The sequence below is a fragment of the Carassius gibelio genome, chromosome B21 (genome assembly GCF_023724105.1).
Source record: "Carassius gibelio isolate Cgi1373 ecotype wild population from Czech Republic chromosome B21, carGib1.2-hapl.c, whole genome shotgun sequence".
NCBI classification, from domain to species: Eukaryota; Metazoa; Chordata; class Actinopteri; order Cypriniformes; family Cyprinidae; genus Carassius; species Carassius gibelio.
In genome coordinates this window covers 18,751,059-18,768,598 of record NC_068416.1, presented here as the reverse complement: position 1 = coordinate 18,768,598, position 17,540 = coordinate 18,751,059, and the positions used below count along the sequence as shown (strand labels likewise).

Genomic DNA, 17,540 nt, shown 5'->3' with positions numbered 1-17,540 from the left:
AGATTTTCATTGCTATAGAAGCTTGGATGTGTAGCACATCTCCAGGGGATTTTACATTATGGAATGAAGTACTGAATTAACTTTGTTAAATCTGTTATATCCCAGCAGTATTAGAGGAAGTAGTACTGTTACTATAGCAGCCACTACAATATTAAAAGTTCCAGTGGGAGAGAAAAGAGTGTACAATTTAAAGCTCTTTCTATGACAACGCGTAAAGGCACGTCTAGGATTTTGGGTAGAACACGAGTTGTGACGCAACGCAGTGATACGTCATCCTCCTGAGTAGACGTACGGTATGTGACGTAGTGCAGCAATGAATCGAGGGAACTTGTTTCACAGCGAAATGGAAACACGCCGAGCTTCGCTGCAGAGGGATATTGACTTCTTACAAAAGCAGCACAAAGAAACTCTGGAGAAATTACACAGCGAAATAGATTTGTTAAAACGGGAAAATAAAGGTAAATGTATGTTGCATCTCCTTACATGTTACAGAAATAATGTTTGGGCCTTTTAATGAACGATACGTTCATGAGACTAAGTGTGCCTCTATTATATGTAAACTAGTGTGCAACAATTATATTATATATATATATCTTATGCTTCATATATAGTATCTGTCCGTGTACTTTCAACAAACGTTATTGTCATTACTTGACGTAATTCACTACAAATGTGACAAGATTATTTGATAATGTTGCCTGTTTTGCCGTTATGAAAGCATAGTTTATCCAATTCTGCCATTTTCTCACACTCATTTTGCTAAGAGCTGCAGAAATTCATTTTGAAATACAATTTAAATGTTAGGCGGAATAAAAGGGTCAGTCTCCAGTCACTTTTACTGTAAGTAAAGTTGCAGTGAACGTGAATGGAGACTCGGGCTGTAATCTCTTTTTCAGTGAATGAAAGACATGCAGGTTTGACAGAATTTGGATATGAGGTTTAATGATATGTATCAGAGCTGATACTCGGTTGCCTGGTGACGTCGAGTTGCTGAATGAGGAAAATGAAATAATGTCGTTTGTAAACTCTGTGGGTGGCGAAGTATCAGTTTACTCAGACAAACGTTTTGGTGTTTTGTTTCTGACTGTCAAAATGAGTTTTGTTTAATCAAATGTAAAGGTGTTGTGCTAACAACGTGAAATAAATAATAGTTATGAATTTAACTACTGTTAATATTTCCTGAAAAGCCATTAAATAAGGCATTATATGTCATGATATGCTTTTTAAAATGTCATAAGTTTACAATATAAATCAGTACCTTTAAACGTATTCCCACTGTAACAACCTATCCCATATAATGGACATTGTCACAAAAAGTGATCGTCCTGTGCCTAAGTGGAAATAGTTCATTAGGTTTCTGGCTGTCAGTGCTTCAACATATGACAGTAATGACTTAATAAATAAATAAAACTATTCTAAAAAATAAGAAACAAAGTAAAAGGCGTGCCGTCTAGACCTAGTATTTCAATGTGATATACATTCAGTTTGAGATATGATGCAGTGAGATTCCGGCAGGTAAAATCTTTCAGTAAAGCTGTGGTTTATTTGAATATAAAATCATAAATGATGACAAATAACAAAATAAATTGAGTTTAATCTGTAAAATCAAGACATTCCTAAATATCTAGGAGATCACTAAGTTGTCTAAATAATTTGAGGATCTAAGCAAAAGACAAAGGCCTTTGCAGCATGAGATCAAAAGAAGACAGAAGCTATAAGTAAGGACTAGGTCACACTGACATGACCCATGAAAAGCAACAGGTACAAAAATAGAGATATGAATTAACACTTCAAGCAGAAACAGAGGTTAGCAATCTTCAAACATCACGTTGCAAATACCAGCTCTTGGAAAGAACATCTAGTACCAAAAAAAAAGCCAAATTCAGAGAACATCCTTTACATATAAAATATTTTGGGTAAAAAATGGTTTGTGTCATCTTACCGAAGCATCCAAAATGTACCTTTTATTTGTCCGACCAAAGAAAAATATACTACATCTACAGAATAAAATTTTTAAAGAAATACACACACAAACAAAAAAAAGTTAATACCGAATATACACTACCAATAAAAATTATTTTTAATATTTGTAAATATTTTTAAAGAAATCTCTTCTGCTCACCAAGCCTGCATTTATTAGATCCAAAGTACAGCAAAAAAATAAAAAATACAATTTTGAAATATTTTTTCTTTTATATATTAAAAAAAGAAAAAAATATACGATTATGGTTGTTTTCCATTTTAATATTAAAATGTATACCTGTGATTTCAAAGCTGAATTTTTAGCATCATTACTCAAGTCACACATTGCAGCTCAAAAGACGGTATTTCAGGTTTCTTTAAAGAATAGAAAGTTTAGAAGAACAACATTTATCTGAAATACAAATCTTTTGTAACATTATAAATCTTTATCATCTCGTTTGATCTATTTAAAGCTTCCTTGCAAAATAAAAGTATTGATTTCTATAATTTATACTGACTTCAAGCTTTTGAATGGTAGTGTATAATGTTACAAAAGCATTTTATTTCTAATAAATGCTGATCTTTGGATCTTTCTATTCATCAGAGAATCCTGAAAAAATTACAATAATAATACTCAACTTAAATATTGATGATAATAATAATAATAATAATAAATGTTTCTTAAACATAAACAAAGTTAAAAATATAACAATATTGAAAATTTGCATACACCATCATAAACTAAACATCATTGTCAATTGTGTATTTTTATGGAATTATGTGGTTACAGAGCTGCAGTATAAGCTGATAATGGAGCTCCCAAAGTCGAGCAGTATAGGTTGAGTGACACTTATGTTCTCTCTCACATCTTCTCAAACAAAACCATTAGACAGGTGTGTGATTGGTACACGTTTAACTTGAACCAAAATGCCACGACAGGATCCAGCCGGAGAATCTGTAAGCATACAGACAACGACGAGTTCCAGAGACACGGAAAGAACTATCTGGAACAGACTTTGGAGGAAACCTGCTCACCACAAGCCACAGAGATCAGGTGCTTACAAAACTGCATATCAAATTGTATTATTCATTAATTTAATTTAACCTGATATATTTTTTTAAATATAATTATTCAGTTACATTATTATTATACATAACAATTCTTCTTATACCTACAGTCATTTACAATATAGAGAAACCAGATCAAGTTCCCTCACAGGGGACAGAACCAATGATCGTTCAGAAGTCAAAGCAGGGTTCATCACTTCTCTACAGCCTCTGATGATCCAGTGTAGTCCATCTCAGACCCCTCGACATCCCACCCTACAGGAAAGTGAGCTAATCATACGCCAGCTGAACAACGCTAACAGCCTGCAGTCCCAGGAGGTGAGATCATAGATTTCTTAATGCCTTTCAACATATTACATAAGCTTTTTTAAATTTGTTTTCGCTCAGATCCAACGTGTGAAAGGCGTTCTCAAAGACATTGGATTCAACAAGAAAATAACTGCAGAGAATTTACAAGTTTACAAAAATATTTTGACCAAGACTTATCTTGCTGATGGTAAAAGGTAATTTAATTTTTTACTTTGCATCTTACCCCAAAATAAAAGGAAAATAATAATAATGTATATTCTTGCACAATTATTTACTTTAAATTACAAAAAAAAAAAAAAAAAGATATACATTAAAATGTATCTCTTACATTATGGTAAAAAAGATGAGTGACTTCACAAATTCTGAGCAAATATGATATCATTTTCCAGTATATATTAAGATGCCCTTTTACCCTTTACCTTCATTTTTTTTTTTTTTTTTTTTTTTTTTGGCAGAGCTGATGAATCAGACACGTTTCCCCCGCTTTCTCACCAAACACTGCCTAAAGGACTGTAAGTCATTGCTTGTAAATATCTTTATATATAGTTTCAACCTGAGTTTTGGAGATATGAACCCTTACTCTGTTACTATTTGAACAGACCTGTGTCTCAGGCTAGTAAAGCAGAGAAAGTGATGCTCCCTGCCCTCAAACAGCCCCTCAATAACATAGCAGACAGACACAGGAGGACTCAGGCTGTGCAGAGACGTCGTCTACAGAGGAATATGCGCTGAAGGACCAATCATGCGGTTACGTGACTTCTGTGCCACACATTTCAGACTGAAACAGCAGTTTAAATGTCTTTATTAATGAAGCAATGCACAAACAGTTAAGGCCTTTGTGTACGAGACTAAACAAAATGGATTATAATTCAGGTAAATAAAATAAAAAAAGACGGAGAAAGTAGTAATATATTGCCATCATTCCATAGAGATTATACTGGGCTGATAGTGCCGATGGGAATACATACTAAGCAGCTGAAAGGCAAGCCTGCCTCACGCTTTGAGCCCAGGTGTTCAGCAGCGCCGTCACTGAGTGCTTGTCAGGAAGCTGAAGGAGTTTAGAGGTCATGTTCTTATGCACACTCTGCAAGAAGGGGTTGGCCTCTGAGGAACAGAGAGAGGAAGGTAAGGAAGTGATGAGTTAATGCGTTTCACAGCCATGGATTTTCATTTAAATTGGGAGCTTAAGAGTGTTGGCATTTTAAATGGCAGCCTAAGATTGCATGCTGACATTTAATGCACAAATCAGGCTTAGACTCACCATACTGCTGACCGTCATCTTCCCAATGAGGGCTCTGATCGGGGTAGTCCGCTGGAATGCTCAGCTGAAGAGGGGGAACACTGGGAAGATTTTTATCATCTAGACAAAGACAATGACAAGAGTGAATAGACCCATTTTTTAAAAAAATTATAAAAGGCACATATAGTGGGCACGGGGCCTGCACTGACCTAGTTTACATACGAGATGCACCGTTCCATTGTTGCTGCAAAAGGACGGGTCCAGATTGACCAGGAATTTGGAATGAAGACAAGCCACCTCCCCTTGAAGTATGTTAGGGATGGTCTGGCGCTCATCATCCTCCAGCTTCCGTTTACGGGAAGGAATTGAGGGACCCCTGGAATTAAAGATTATGCAGTTCAAGAGTTAAGCCTGGGGGGTATATATATACACACCATACATTGCTTTTCATTTTTAAATTCAAAACTAGAGTTGGTATTCAGAACTGTTTTTTTTTTTTTTATAACCAGAACAGTGAGCGATTTCTTAGTTAAGGTTGTGGGTTCGAGTCTCGGGCCAGCAATATCACAACTGAGGTGCCCTTGAGCAAGCCCCCAACTGCTCCCTGGGCCCTGCAGCATAAATAGCTGGCCACTGCTCCGGGTGCATGTACACAGTGTGTGTGTGTGTGTGTGTGTGTGTGTGTGTGTGTCTACTGCTGTGTGTGTGCACTTTGGATGGGTTAAATGCAGAGCAATTTAGAGTAGGACTGTGCGATATGGACCTATCATGATTTTTTGATCAATTTTGCGATTTCCATTTTAATCATGACTTTGACACACACAGGTATGCTTTACAGTCCTAAATGCATTCAGTATAAATTTGAAACATATTTCCAAAAGAAAACCAATGAGAGCTTTATTAAAAAGTTGTAACATGTCTCTAGAACAGACTTAAGTCCAAATAATCACTTAGTAAAGGCGCACATCACACTTTGTATGTCACTTCACTTCACTTTTCCTTCAATGAAGGTAAAATGTAGAAAAAACATAATAGTTCATTTAAATGGAACCAGAATTGGAACCTGAAAATTTCGAACTATATACACACAACCCTAATTATGAAGATCCGTATACTGTAATATATGTTGAATTTTGATATTGCCAACCTTGACAGTAAGTAATAAACAGTATTGAGTATTGTGCATTTTTCCTTACAACTATTTTTTTTTTTATAGCGGTTTAATGATTTTAATGGAACCGGAAAATATCGAACTATTCCCAACCCTACTCAAAACGATATATTGTGAAAAGTTTAATGAGTTTATTAAAAAAAGCATTTAATACATATGTATAACATGGCTATGTAATCTCCATTATAAAATTAATACTATTGTGATATAACATTTATGATAGATATCATCATTCCAAAGTTAGTCATTAATTATTTTTTTTTAAGTGACCGTAAAGACATTTACAATGTTACAAAAGATTTCTATTTCAACTAAATGCTGTTCTTTCAAAGTTTTTATTCTTCAAAGAATCCTTCTAAAACTGTATCACTGTTTCTGTTTCTTCAGCTGTTGATCTTACGTGATTGGGGGTCCATGAATTGCTGTCATAGCAGGATCAAATGTGCGGTAAAGTGAATGGTTGAAAACCGGGGAGCGGATGTTGGCCAAGACAGCATCCAGAAGCGGTTGACACAGGTACTGCTTTTTGGTAGAGGGCACTGGAGGAGGAGGAGGAGTTGGCTGCAAACCAAATCAGACATCATTGTAGAAATTGGTTAGACAATACAACTTAACTTTGACTCCCTATCTTGAAACTAATGTTACTTACCACTGCCATGTCATTCTTTAGTTTCTCCAGAGCTATTTCACACTTCTGTAGTGTTTTAAGTGGACATCTAGTGGAGGACAGCAATAACACAACCTTAAATATCAAAACAAAGATCCGACACTGGAGACAATATTCAGCATGTCTGGTTTATTACCTTGTATTGGGGTCAGTCAAAATGTTGAGCAAACTTTTCATTTTGCTCAAATCCTTCTTCCTATCTGTAAAGACCAAACATAAACCATGATCTTTAAGATCCAAGTGGGGGAAAAAATCAGCATCAAAAGAGAAGAAATCTCCAGTACCTTCATTTTTGTCTATTTTGTTAATCATTCTGCGCAGCGGCTCGATATATTTTGACAGCTGCTTCAGTTTGTCCATGTAAAGCTGGTCCTCAGATTGTGAGGCTCCTCCTGGGCTCATTACAGAGCTTGGATTGCCTGTAATCCAAAAAATAAATCAAATGAATTGATCAGTTTTTAAAGTTTAAAGGTAGAAATAGATGAAGAAAATATAAAGTCTAAAGGTCTTTGCAGGGTCTAAAAGGTCTTTGGGTCCCAAAATCTCTTCCAAAATTTTCACTTGTTAAAAAATTCATCCGACCTCACATTGTGTCAATCACGTTTCGTCAGTATAAAAAAAAAAAAAAAAAAAAAGGACCAGGTTTGATTTTCTGCATTTTTTCATCCGTAGCAAACATTTTGATAAGAAAGGATGACGAATATGAAAGAAAATAAAAAAAAGACAAAAAAAAAAAGCATTCAAAAAATGTCAGACACAGTGAGCAAAGACCTTCATTGTAAAAAACAGAGAATGTAAAAATATATATATATATGGCTTAAAAAACTATTCTAGGAGTATAATAAGAGAGCAGTTCTGTACCTGGTGTATTGAGAGGTCCTGGTGAAGGTACCTGGAGGGGGTAACTCTGGGGGGTGCGTGAAGATGCAGGACTCTGGGATGGCTGAGGCGAGGGGCTGGGTTGGAAACCTCCAGGAGAAGGGGTTGGACCAGAGCTAGAGCGAAAAAGGTTTAATTAACCTTTTGTAGTTATGTCAATACATAGTAGAAAAACTAAACTATTCACTATACCTGACAGAGTTGGGCTGAGAGGAAGGAGGCTGGGGGGATGGCTGCGGGTGGTGGGGAGGTGGCATCGGTTGGGGCGTCTGCACCTGAACTGAGGAAGGTGATGACATCATTTGTTGACCCTTGAAAGAAATTAGGAGAGAGAAAAGAATGAAAATGCTTTCAAAGTAACCACATGACTGGAGGAAAGCTGGCACTGCACTGGTGAAGGCCATTTACCTAGAGATACAGATATACGGCCAAGATCAGCTTGCTCTGACTGTACAGCACCAGTAGATGGCGCTATATAACCAGTAGATGGTAGCTTCCTAGCACTTCAAGAGAAAAACAAAATCCAGTCCACTTACCTGTGCCACACACTTTTCATTTCCATTTTAAGCTAAATGCTTCTGGGTCATTTCTGACTCAATGTTTCTGATTGTGAAACTAGTTGGGGTGGGAGTGGGGGAGTTGAGAGAGGCAGATGAGTGTGGGTTATGGACAGCTTCGTTCTAGTTTAGAGCCACAGACATATGCACCCATTGGGTTGCAGCGCTGAGACCCGGCACTCAGCCCTGCGATAAATACCTGTGGCATTTGCTGTCCTCCAATGGCAACGGGGTTTTGAGGATTGGCAGAGTTCGGGGTGGCGCGGGGCAACCGGGGTGGAATTTGCATCCCAAGACGGGGCATCATCTTTGAGGAGGACAGAGGGGACAACAGACATGTCACAAGCAAAATAATAAATGCAGTGCATCAGCGGACATGAGGAAACACATGCAAGACTGCAAACAGAAATAGATTCAACAGGTCTGCAAGCACAGATGCACATACAGTCACATTCAATCACGCAACACGGCTCTCCAAAAATAAAAAGATTTGGCAGTATAATGAGCTTCCTCTCATTCCTCTAGAGCACAAAAGAATACCCTGGGTTTAATACAACTTCAGCTCAACTGACAGCACTTGTGACATATAGATACTACTTACAAATATACATTTTTGACTTTTCTAGAGTGCATTTACAACAGAAGTGAATCGGGCTAATCCATTTCAATACTAAAGCCAGATGCAAAATATAAAATATTTCACACGTGTAAAAAAAAGAAAAAAAAAAAAACCTTTCCTGAGTTAAATTACACCTAAAATGACAGGAATAACATTACAGCTCAAATAACAGACTGGATAATTTAAAAAAAAAAAAAAAAACTTTAAATCCTCCAGAAAATGGCCTCATTTACATTTGCAGTATAAGGCTCACCGTGACTGGCTGTGGTAACCAAAAATGATGCCAGTTGAGTTTAAATTGTATTGAACCTAAAATATTTCTTTAACAACATTGGTTGTCACGACAAGGTAAGCCACAGGCCAATGGAGTTCATGCTGTCTTTTCATGTACCACAACTATGCAATGCAAGGCAAGAAAAGATGCAACGGGAGCTTCCGCATCTCCAACAAGCCTTTAACTGTAAATTAAAGCTGTGGTTGACCTTGCCATCTACTAATAGCTTTCAGAGGGGTAAAGCAATGTGTGGATGTTATGCAACCATCAATATCTTCTTTAAATACATTCAAGGAATCATTTACATATTACAATATTAGAGTATGTTAGCAATCATTCCAAACTGTTATTTACACTGCATTTTTTTAAAGGAATGCATTTCTTATCAGGTGCATGCAGAGAGTGTTTGTGGGTTCAAAATAGCAGGCATGCAATCAGGCTGTTAGCTGCACATACATGCATAATGCAAATGAGATTAAAAACTAACGCTACTCAAACTAAAACTGACTGCTCTGCCGGATTTCACAGCTCTGTTATAGAATAGAGATTTCCCTCTCTAGATTCAGTATGAACTATGGCCACACATATGGGACAAGGTAAATGAAAGCAACATGAAGCAAAATGTCATCTTCCGGTGAATGTTCACAGATGGGAGGATCACTGTTGCTAGTTTAGCTTATATATGGTTAAAAACTGGATGTACTTTATATAATTGCTAACAAATACAGCAGAAATGGCCTCCAGAATGCATTTGTAGCGAGAAGTTTTGGGCATTTATTCAATTAGATTACCTGTAAAACAAACTACGCTTTCAGCAAAGAGATTTCAGTATTGTATCGGAATCAGTATCAGCCTGCATGCTTTTTATTCACTGATCTTTTTAAACCTCCATTTGGCATAACAACAGGTCTGAGTTTTATCCTATAATGCCTGATGAGGTTAGAGAGCACCTGACAAGAGATCAGAGACAATTCCTTCATCCAGAATCTCTCCAAATCCTTCAGATTCACAGCTCCATGTTGATGCTTCTCCTCTTCAGATAACCCCACTCCTTTTTTTGTTTGTTTTAGGATTAATGTCCAGTTGGAACATCCAAACATGGCCCATTATAAGATTTCTAAGTCAGTCAATTTTAGACTTTATCTTTTGGTATAAGGTAGAATCAAAGATGCCATGTATCTAAAACTGGCCACTAAACTTTCCTCCTCACCATGCTTTAGGACAATATAGAAACAAATGTCCTCTTCCAGGCATTTTCACAACATTTAATGTTGTTAGGAAATTCTTAATTATTGCCCTGATGGTGGAAATTGGAATTTTCACTGCTCTAGCTCTTTTCTTAAAGTCGCTTTCTAATTTGTGAAGTTCAATTATCTTTTGCCGCACATCAAAAATTTATTATTATTATATATTACAGAAAAACATTTATGTCACAATGATATTTCCCCCCATTTTAAATTCTTATTCCCCAACGAAAGGTAAGATTTGTGATTTTTTTAATTTATTATTATTTCAAATGAATAAAACCTTGATAAAAAAAAACCTAAGGTTAAACCTAGTGGTTTGAAGGGTAGTGGCAAAAATTTGGTAAAGATTTAAAATTACAATTCATTAGCTTTTTAGGGCTGCACAGTAACCCTTAAATAAATTAATTTTCCAAATATTTTTTGGAATATTAACTATTGTTACATTGTAGTGAATGTCTTATATACATCGTAGTGAAAATGTTTTGCTCAGAAAAAAAATTAATACAATTGAACACTAGACTTTCAAATGTACAGAGAAAGAAATAATAATTTAAAGTGTAGTTCAACGTATAGTTTTGATGCCTGGCCTATATTTTATGTATACTGACCAGAGAACCAGTTTTGCCCATGTGACAAAGTTTTGTGATTGTGAGTGAACCTGCTGTAACGCAAGACACATTTCAGTACTTGCTTGACAATAAAGTTGTATCATCATCTGAACGCGGCTCACTTCTGTGGCCAACAACTGAACCTCTGTTGACAAAAATAATGTCGATGTATAATACTTGTGTTGTTATTAGGATATGTGCAGTACACTACAGCCCACCACCAGGCAAATAATAGAGATTTGACATTCAAAGGAAATTCAAGTGTTGATTTTGGTAGCATGCAATTATTCCACGCTTAGTCTCTCATCTCAGTCCTCACCACAGCTTGCACTGGGCTTACCTGGCCAGGGACTGTGGAGTGCTGGCCGGCTTGCTGGAGCTGCTGAGCCTGCTGTTGTTGTTGCTGCTGCTGTAGTTGTTGTTGTTGTTGTTGTTGCTGCTGTTGTTGTTTTTGTTGTTGTTGTTGTTGTTGTTGCTGCTGCTGCTGCTGCTGCAATACTCTCGCCTGCTTGTATAAACACGCAGGCACAAACAGGAAGGTTTATAAGACACTGAAACTGTCAGTTGCAATATGCGTTTCATCTGACTATTTACGATCACATCAACCAAGACACATGTCAATAATAGGTGTAATGTGTGTTATGATGGATTTTGCATTATTTGCATTTTTTTAGCTTTACCTGCATTACCTGATGGAGCTTCAGATGTTGCTGCTGTTGTTGGCTGAGTGAGCTGATGGGTTGATGTTGTCCAGGAGCCATTTGTGCTATTGACTGGGGCACCATGACTTGTTGCTGCTGAGAATGAGAGGGCATCTGACCTGCAACTCCTTGAGCCTGCACCTGGGCTTGACCCTGAGCTTGGACCTGAGCCTGGACCTGGGCTTGGACCTGAGCCTGGACCTGAGCTTGAAGCTGCTGCTGCTGTTGTTGCTGCTGCATTTGGGCCTGGGCTTGAGCCTGAGCCTGAGCTTGGGCCTGAGCTTGAGCTTGAACCTGTTGTTGATGCAGTTGTTGCTGCTGCTGATGCTGTTGCAGTTGCTGCTGTTGCTGCTGATGTTGCAGTTGCTGTTGCTGTTGATGCTGCAGTTGCTGCTGATGTTGCAGTTGCTGCTGCTGCTGCTGCTGTTGCAGTTGCTGCATTTGTGCTAACTGCTGCTGCTGCATTCTTGTTTGGTGCAACTGGAGGCAAAGCCATTAAAACAATACATTCTTAATGAGAAATGAAACATCACCAAAGGAACTCATATAGGTCGGGGTATTGGCACAGATAATATTAATCTATTAGATTCCAATTCACAAACTCTTGATTTGATTCTGATCTCTCTGCTAATATTCTAGACTATACAGGGAATCATGTCCGTTTGTACATTACTAGTTTTAAAGGTTACAATCTAAAATCAATGGGGAATATGCTGAACATCTTGTATTACAGAATAGGGCAGTTTGTTGCACATAATTCTTATCTCTATTTATATTTAGATAAAATCAATACTCAAAAACATGTAAATTGCACATAAGGCAATATATCAACATGTTTATGTTAAAATTATTTCAACTGCAGTTTGTTGTTGAAATATAAACATTTAAAAAGTGGTTAACATTATTCCATATAAAACAGTGCATATATTCAGCAAAATGCTCCTCTCTAGAGTTTTTTCTAGTTGACTATATCGAGTCTATGGACACTGAATGGCTTTCTTGGGGCATTGTGATATTGCTTATAAGCGGTTTCATTTACATCTTTCTATGGTTAAAACGAGGATTGAGTGATTACATGAGACATTTCAGTAAGTTGTACGGTTTCTTTCAACATCTTCTGAGGTTTATTTATGTTGATTTTCTATCATAAATTGTAGTAAATAGGAAAGGATAAGCAGGTGAACTGAGGCAGTTACAGTGATCCGTCACGCCACGTTAAAACAAGTTTTCATATTCTTTATATGAAGTGGAACAAACATGAATATTTCCATTCTCCATTACCTGGTTCTGTTGTTGCTGCTGATTCTGGGCCTGCTGCTGCTGCTGCTGTTGATTCTGCTGCTGCTGCTGCCTTATCTGTTGGAACTGCATGGCATTCGGCTGCATAGGTGCTGGCTGCTGAGGCTGCATGGCTGCCTGTTGCTGTGCCTGAAACTGCTGAAATTGAATAGACTGCTGCTGTTGCATCATCGGCATCTGCCCGGCAGCACCTGCTAAGATTAATATTGCATCACAGGCAATGTATGGGAATTAAAAATAAGATATTAAACCAAAGTTTCTCTAATCAGCTGACAGCTATAGTACTTACCACCCTGCTGACCTCCCTGCATGGCATGTTGACCCATTTGAATTTGCCCCATCCCACCCATTTGTACACCAGGGGGCCGTGGTCCAATGCCAATAACTCCAGGACCACCTCCACCCACTCCTGGTATACTTTGCAGGGCATTCATAGGATCTAAAAATAAACAGCAATACCTTAAAATCTGGCAGAAATTAACACTTACAGTTTAATAGTGTACATAAGAAGATCTAGAATAGCTCTTTAAATTCACCAGGCCCACCTTGTGACTTTTTATCTGCAATGAAAAACAAACGGATCAATACACAGTACACATACAAAAATGTTATGAAAAAAAATGTTAACAATGAAAACATAGTATACTGGCTACTTACGAATGTCTCTAAAATGAATTATCAGTCTTGCAACTAAAGACAAATACTCCTCCTGTTGAAAAAAAGATAGTCAACTTTTTGCACTTTTAACAATCACATATTAACAAATCTTTTCTGTTGGAGTGTAGCATGCACATTTAAAAGAAATACTTACTCTGGTCTTTGCCTTGATAAAAACATGGTTCTCCATGTCAGTGCTGGACTTTGTGTGAGCAGTTCCTGCTTTTCTCATGGCTTCTTCTCTGCAATTTAATAAAGCAGAAGTCTGAATGTTTCATCACAATTGACGCATGACAAACTAGAACTGTTACCTATTGCTAACTGACTATCCATCATTTAAGAAATATCAAGAACATGAGCACTAATAGAAGAGCTGTTTTTTTTATGCATTTACTGCAACAGTAAAATGTACCAATTAAAAAAGATTAAATATTCTAAGAGCGATTTCAATACATGAATTTCTGAAATTAAGTGTATTGTTATCATAGAAGCATTACTCCACATAATAGTATATTTCAAGCTTTGACGTTATTCAAATTATTCAAATATATATATTTTGTTGTTTTAATGAATGTAAATTGTTGCAGAAAATAAATATAACCTTATAGGTAGCCTATAGCTCGGCCAAAAATGAAAAATCTGTCATCATTTACTTACCCTCAGGTTAGAGCTGCACAGTTATGACAAAAATCATAATTGATGATTATTCCCTTAAAATTGTAATTGCGGTTATTAATTACGATTATCACAATTTACATTGAATGATGTTTATACCATTGTTTGATGCAACTGCATGCCATATTTTTATATGAAAATAGACAAGCTGAAAACACTCTAAATGAAAAACCTTCAGTGCTTTTCTATAGTATTAAGCCTCAAATGTGAACTATACATCGGATTGGTTTCTTATGAATGGTATTATAACGTTATACTAAAACTAAAACAATGTAAAAACACTTAAGAAAACACGTAGAAAGAAAAAAAAACACATATTAATCACTCAAAAATAACATTAAGTGGACTTTGAACAATTAATTGCCACTTTGAGCGATTACATAATTGTGGCATCCATTATTGTAATCGCGATTAGAAATTCAATTAATTGTGCAGCCCTACCTCATGTTGTTGTAAACCTGTATGAATTTCTTTCAGCTGCTGATAACAAAAGAAGATATTTTGAAGAATGTTGGTGAACTAACATTTAACAGTGGCCACTAGCCATTGACTTCCATAGTGTGAAATAAATGAATTTTATAAATGTCATACTATGGAAGTCAATGGCGCCGTCAACTGTTCGGCTACCAACATTCTTCAAAATATCTTCTTTAGTGTTTGGCAGAAGAAAGAAACATCATACAGCTTTGAATTAGATGGAGGGTTGTAAATGAAAACAGAACTTTTGGTACCGTGTATATATATATTTTTTTTTTTTTTTTATAATTTTGGTATTTAGTATTTTTGCATGAACTATCCCTTTAATATGAGAAGTCTCTGCTTTCAAAGTCACCAAAAACACAATTTTGGTGCAATCTTAAATTATTTTTAAAAAATATGAGAAAAGGCCATTCCAAGCACTTTGCAATAAACACAACTCCAAAATAAGTGCTATTTTTTTCTTCTTCAAAGTAATGACAAAAGGAGCATTTGAGTGACGGTTAGAAGAGTGTATGAGCCTTAAGTAATAAATCACAAGACAAATTCATTATCTTAAAGGTTGTTTTCTTTTGCCCATGACATGTTAAATAGTATTTATATCTGCAGTTTCGCTTGTACACATTTGGACTAATATTTAATGAGGCTAACTTTGTATTAGCTAGCTCAAAACAACATCAAAAAATGTATAATTGAATGAGCAAAATACCGTGATTAGATTGATACCATATATAAATACACATACAATCACTGAAGATTTGTGCTTAACAGATGAGTTGATAACGCGTCTGCGTCCGAACATCCGCTAGTTAGCAGCTAACTAGCTAACGTTAGCTGCCCTCTGTTTTTTGCAAAATGCTCTAATATAAAACATATTTTAAAAAAACTGTATACTCACATTTGGGCCACTACTTTTTGTCGAAAGGCTGTACTCCTCCAATCACTATCAGAACCCGTCACATCCATAACTAATAACGCTGAATAACGTTGAACAAGCTGTTTCCAGATTAGCGTCTAGCGATGTCCGAATCGTGTATCACTTTACTGAGTCGAATCTTTTCAATGAATCAATTGATGCCGCTCACAAAACGACTCATCTGAACGATTCGCTCGAGAATCGCACTTTAACTGGACGATCGTTTCTCGAGTTAATTCGGAGAAATATTAAAAATATAATTAATTAATTGTTGATCAGTTTTATTAAACACACAGCAGAGCCCGCTGTAAAAACTGTATTTTATTAAACGCTATACTTAGCGATAGCGATAGGCTACAAATTATTTAACCTTAGTTTTTGTTATGTAAATGCAAATTCTGTGGGTAAATATTGATCTGAGCTGGCTGCAACAATGTGAACTAGTAGCCTACACAATAAATGTCAATAAACATTCTTTAAACAGCAATATTTGCGTAATGGTTTTTATACGGAGACCATATTTTCTATCGATCTACACCAACCCTACATCTAAACCTACCCCTCACTGGAAACTTTCTGCATTTTTAGATTTTCAGGAAACTTCATTCTGTGTAATTTATTAGCTTGTTTACCCGTGGGGACCTCCATTTAGGTCCCCACCGTGACACGAGTCCCCATGAGTCTATTCAGGTTTAAATCCCCAACAGAATAGAAAAACAAGTACACACACACACACACACACAAACATTTTTTAAGGTAATGTTTGTATTGGTGCAAAGTAAAGTCTTTTGATGACAATAATTAGATTCCCTTTACGGCACAGTTGTGACTAATAAAACTTTACATAGATGATTTATATTACATTATTTGTAATGTATTTGTAATTGTAACTTGTTCTAACCATAACCAGTGGCATGTGTCAGATTATATATCCCTATTTTAAGTCATGGTTGAAGATTATTTTGATTTCTTCATTAATGAATCTGTGTTGATTTAGTATCACTGAGATTATAGTTTTATTAGTATTTTGATTTAGTTTTCTTCTTTGTATATTCTGTTTTCATTTTAATTTTAGTAACAATTTGACAAGAAAAAAAATTATATATTTTTTTTATGTAGTTTTTATTATTTTTCATTATATTTTATATTCAAGTAACAAATATTTGGTACAATTGCACAGTTTGGAAATATTTGGTTACAAAATAGTTCATCACTGAATTACTGACTTTTATTTTTGTTTTCAGATAAGATCAGCACTGGGGTGTGGTTATTAGGCTGACAAGCCATGGGTGACATGTCAAATGAAAAAAACAACTTCCTTCCGCATTTTTCACACATTGGTTGAAAGTTGGCTTCTTGCCCAAAGCTATTGTATTTTTACTTACTGTTGTATTATTCTTTTGTCAAATGGTGGCCATGATCAGTAATACTGAAAGTTAATAGCAGGCAATTGCCCATTCAAAACCTTGATGACAAAATTTGAGTAGCATGTCAGTTGTCTACCCCTTATTGCATTGGGGCCCTGTTACATTTGTTGACCATGTTTACTTAAGACACAAAAACAAGTTGTGTGACACTACATTTTGGCCAATATTGACATTGTTTTTGCGTTGTTCAATGAGCACAATCTTTGTAAAGGATGTGATGTAATAAAACAGTATAATAGTGTCAGAGTGTGACTACTGATGATTCAGTATCCTCTGGTTTTGAAAGGAATTTAGATACACTAAGATTCAGTGTGTGTGTGCAATATTCAGAAATTTGTTTATTAATTCATGCAAAAGCTAGTCTATGTTTTTTCTAAAAAAAAAATCTAATTATAGTTCACTTGTTTTAAGACATTTTGAGTTTGTTTATCATAGACACTTCTGGCAAGAAACAGTTCATGAAAGCTTTGTGCCTTCTGACCTACTTTTTGTGCACTTGGTGTGTGTGTGTGTGCTTGAACAAAATACTGTGTCCACAGATTAATTTCCACCTTGCAGAAGTGTTAGAGGTTTTCTCTTTTGATAATGTCAAACCAATTTGTTGCACCACTGATCCAAGGAAATATTTTGAGACCTGGAAATGCAAGACATTATGAAATAGATCTGAATCTATTTACATTCGAGACTTGAGATGACATTGGTGGCAGGCATTGCGCAAATTGGAGTTTCATCCGGCACTGCAACTAAAAGAGCTCTTCTTTATTAAAGGAAGAAAAGGAAATAATCC

The 17,540-nt window shown here is 36.1% G+C and overlaps 3 protein-coding genes across 8 annotated transcripts in view; 2 read left to right on the top strand and 1 right to left on the bottom strand.

Moving 5' to 3' along the window:
• LOC127986179 (60S ribosomal protein L17) overlaps nucleotides 1–17,540 on the top strand; it is a 232,369-nt gene that overhangs the window by 157,586 nt on the left and 57,243 nt on the right. The window lies entirely within an intron of this gene.
• LOC127986176 (coiled-coil domain-containing protein 74B-like) lies at nucleotides 121–4,087 on the top strand. The gene is made up of 7 exons (XM_052588429.1): nucleotides 121–458; nucleotides 2,753–2,800; nucleotides 2,902–3,016; nucleotides 3,141–3,348; nucleotides 3,418–3,533; nucleotides 3,795–3,851; nucleotides 3,939–4,087. Exons 1-7 carry the CDS (start codon nucleotides 314–316, stop codon nucleotides 4,069–4,071), a joined length of 822 nt encoding a protein of 273 aa, XP_052444389.1. The 5' UTR covers nucleotides 121–313; the 3' UTR covers nucleotides 4,072–4,087.
• LOC127986171 (mediator of RNA polymerase II transcription subunit 15) lies at nucleotides 4,126–15,474 on the bottom strand. Of its 6 annotated transcripts, none has more exons than XM_052588420.1 (18): nucleotides 15,309–15,474; nucleotides 13,413–13,500; nucleotides 13,259–13,310; nucleotides 13,147–13,161; nucleotides 12,891–13,040; nucleotides 12,584–12,795; nucleotides 11,282–11,782; nucleotides 10,942–11,109; nucleotides 8,053–8,160; nucleotides 7,489–7,607; nucleotides 7,279–7,412; nucleotides 6,702–6,836; nucleotides 6,554–6,617; nucleotides 6,400–6,466; nucleotides 6,151–6,311; nucleotides 4,789–4,955; nucleotides 4,601–4,699; nucleotides 4,126–4,443 (listed from the first exon to the last, which is right to left on the bottom strand). In XM_052588420.1, the coding sequence occupies exons 1-18, from the start codon at nucleotides 15,374–15,376 to the stop codon at nucleotides 4,307–4,309; spliced, it is 2,445 nt and encodes an 814-aa protein (XP_052444380.1). In that variant the 5' UTR covers nucleotides 15,377–15,474; the 3' UTR covers nucleotides 4,126–4,306. The 6 variants fall into 6 exon arrangements, with proteins under 6 accessions (XP_052444380.1, XP_052444381.1, XP_052444383.1 ...); XM_052588421.1 differs by having other exon boundaries at nucleotides 10,942–11,106; XM_052588423.1 differs by having other exon boundaries at nucleotides 11,291–11,782.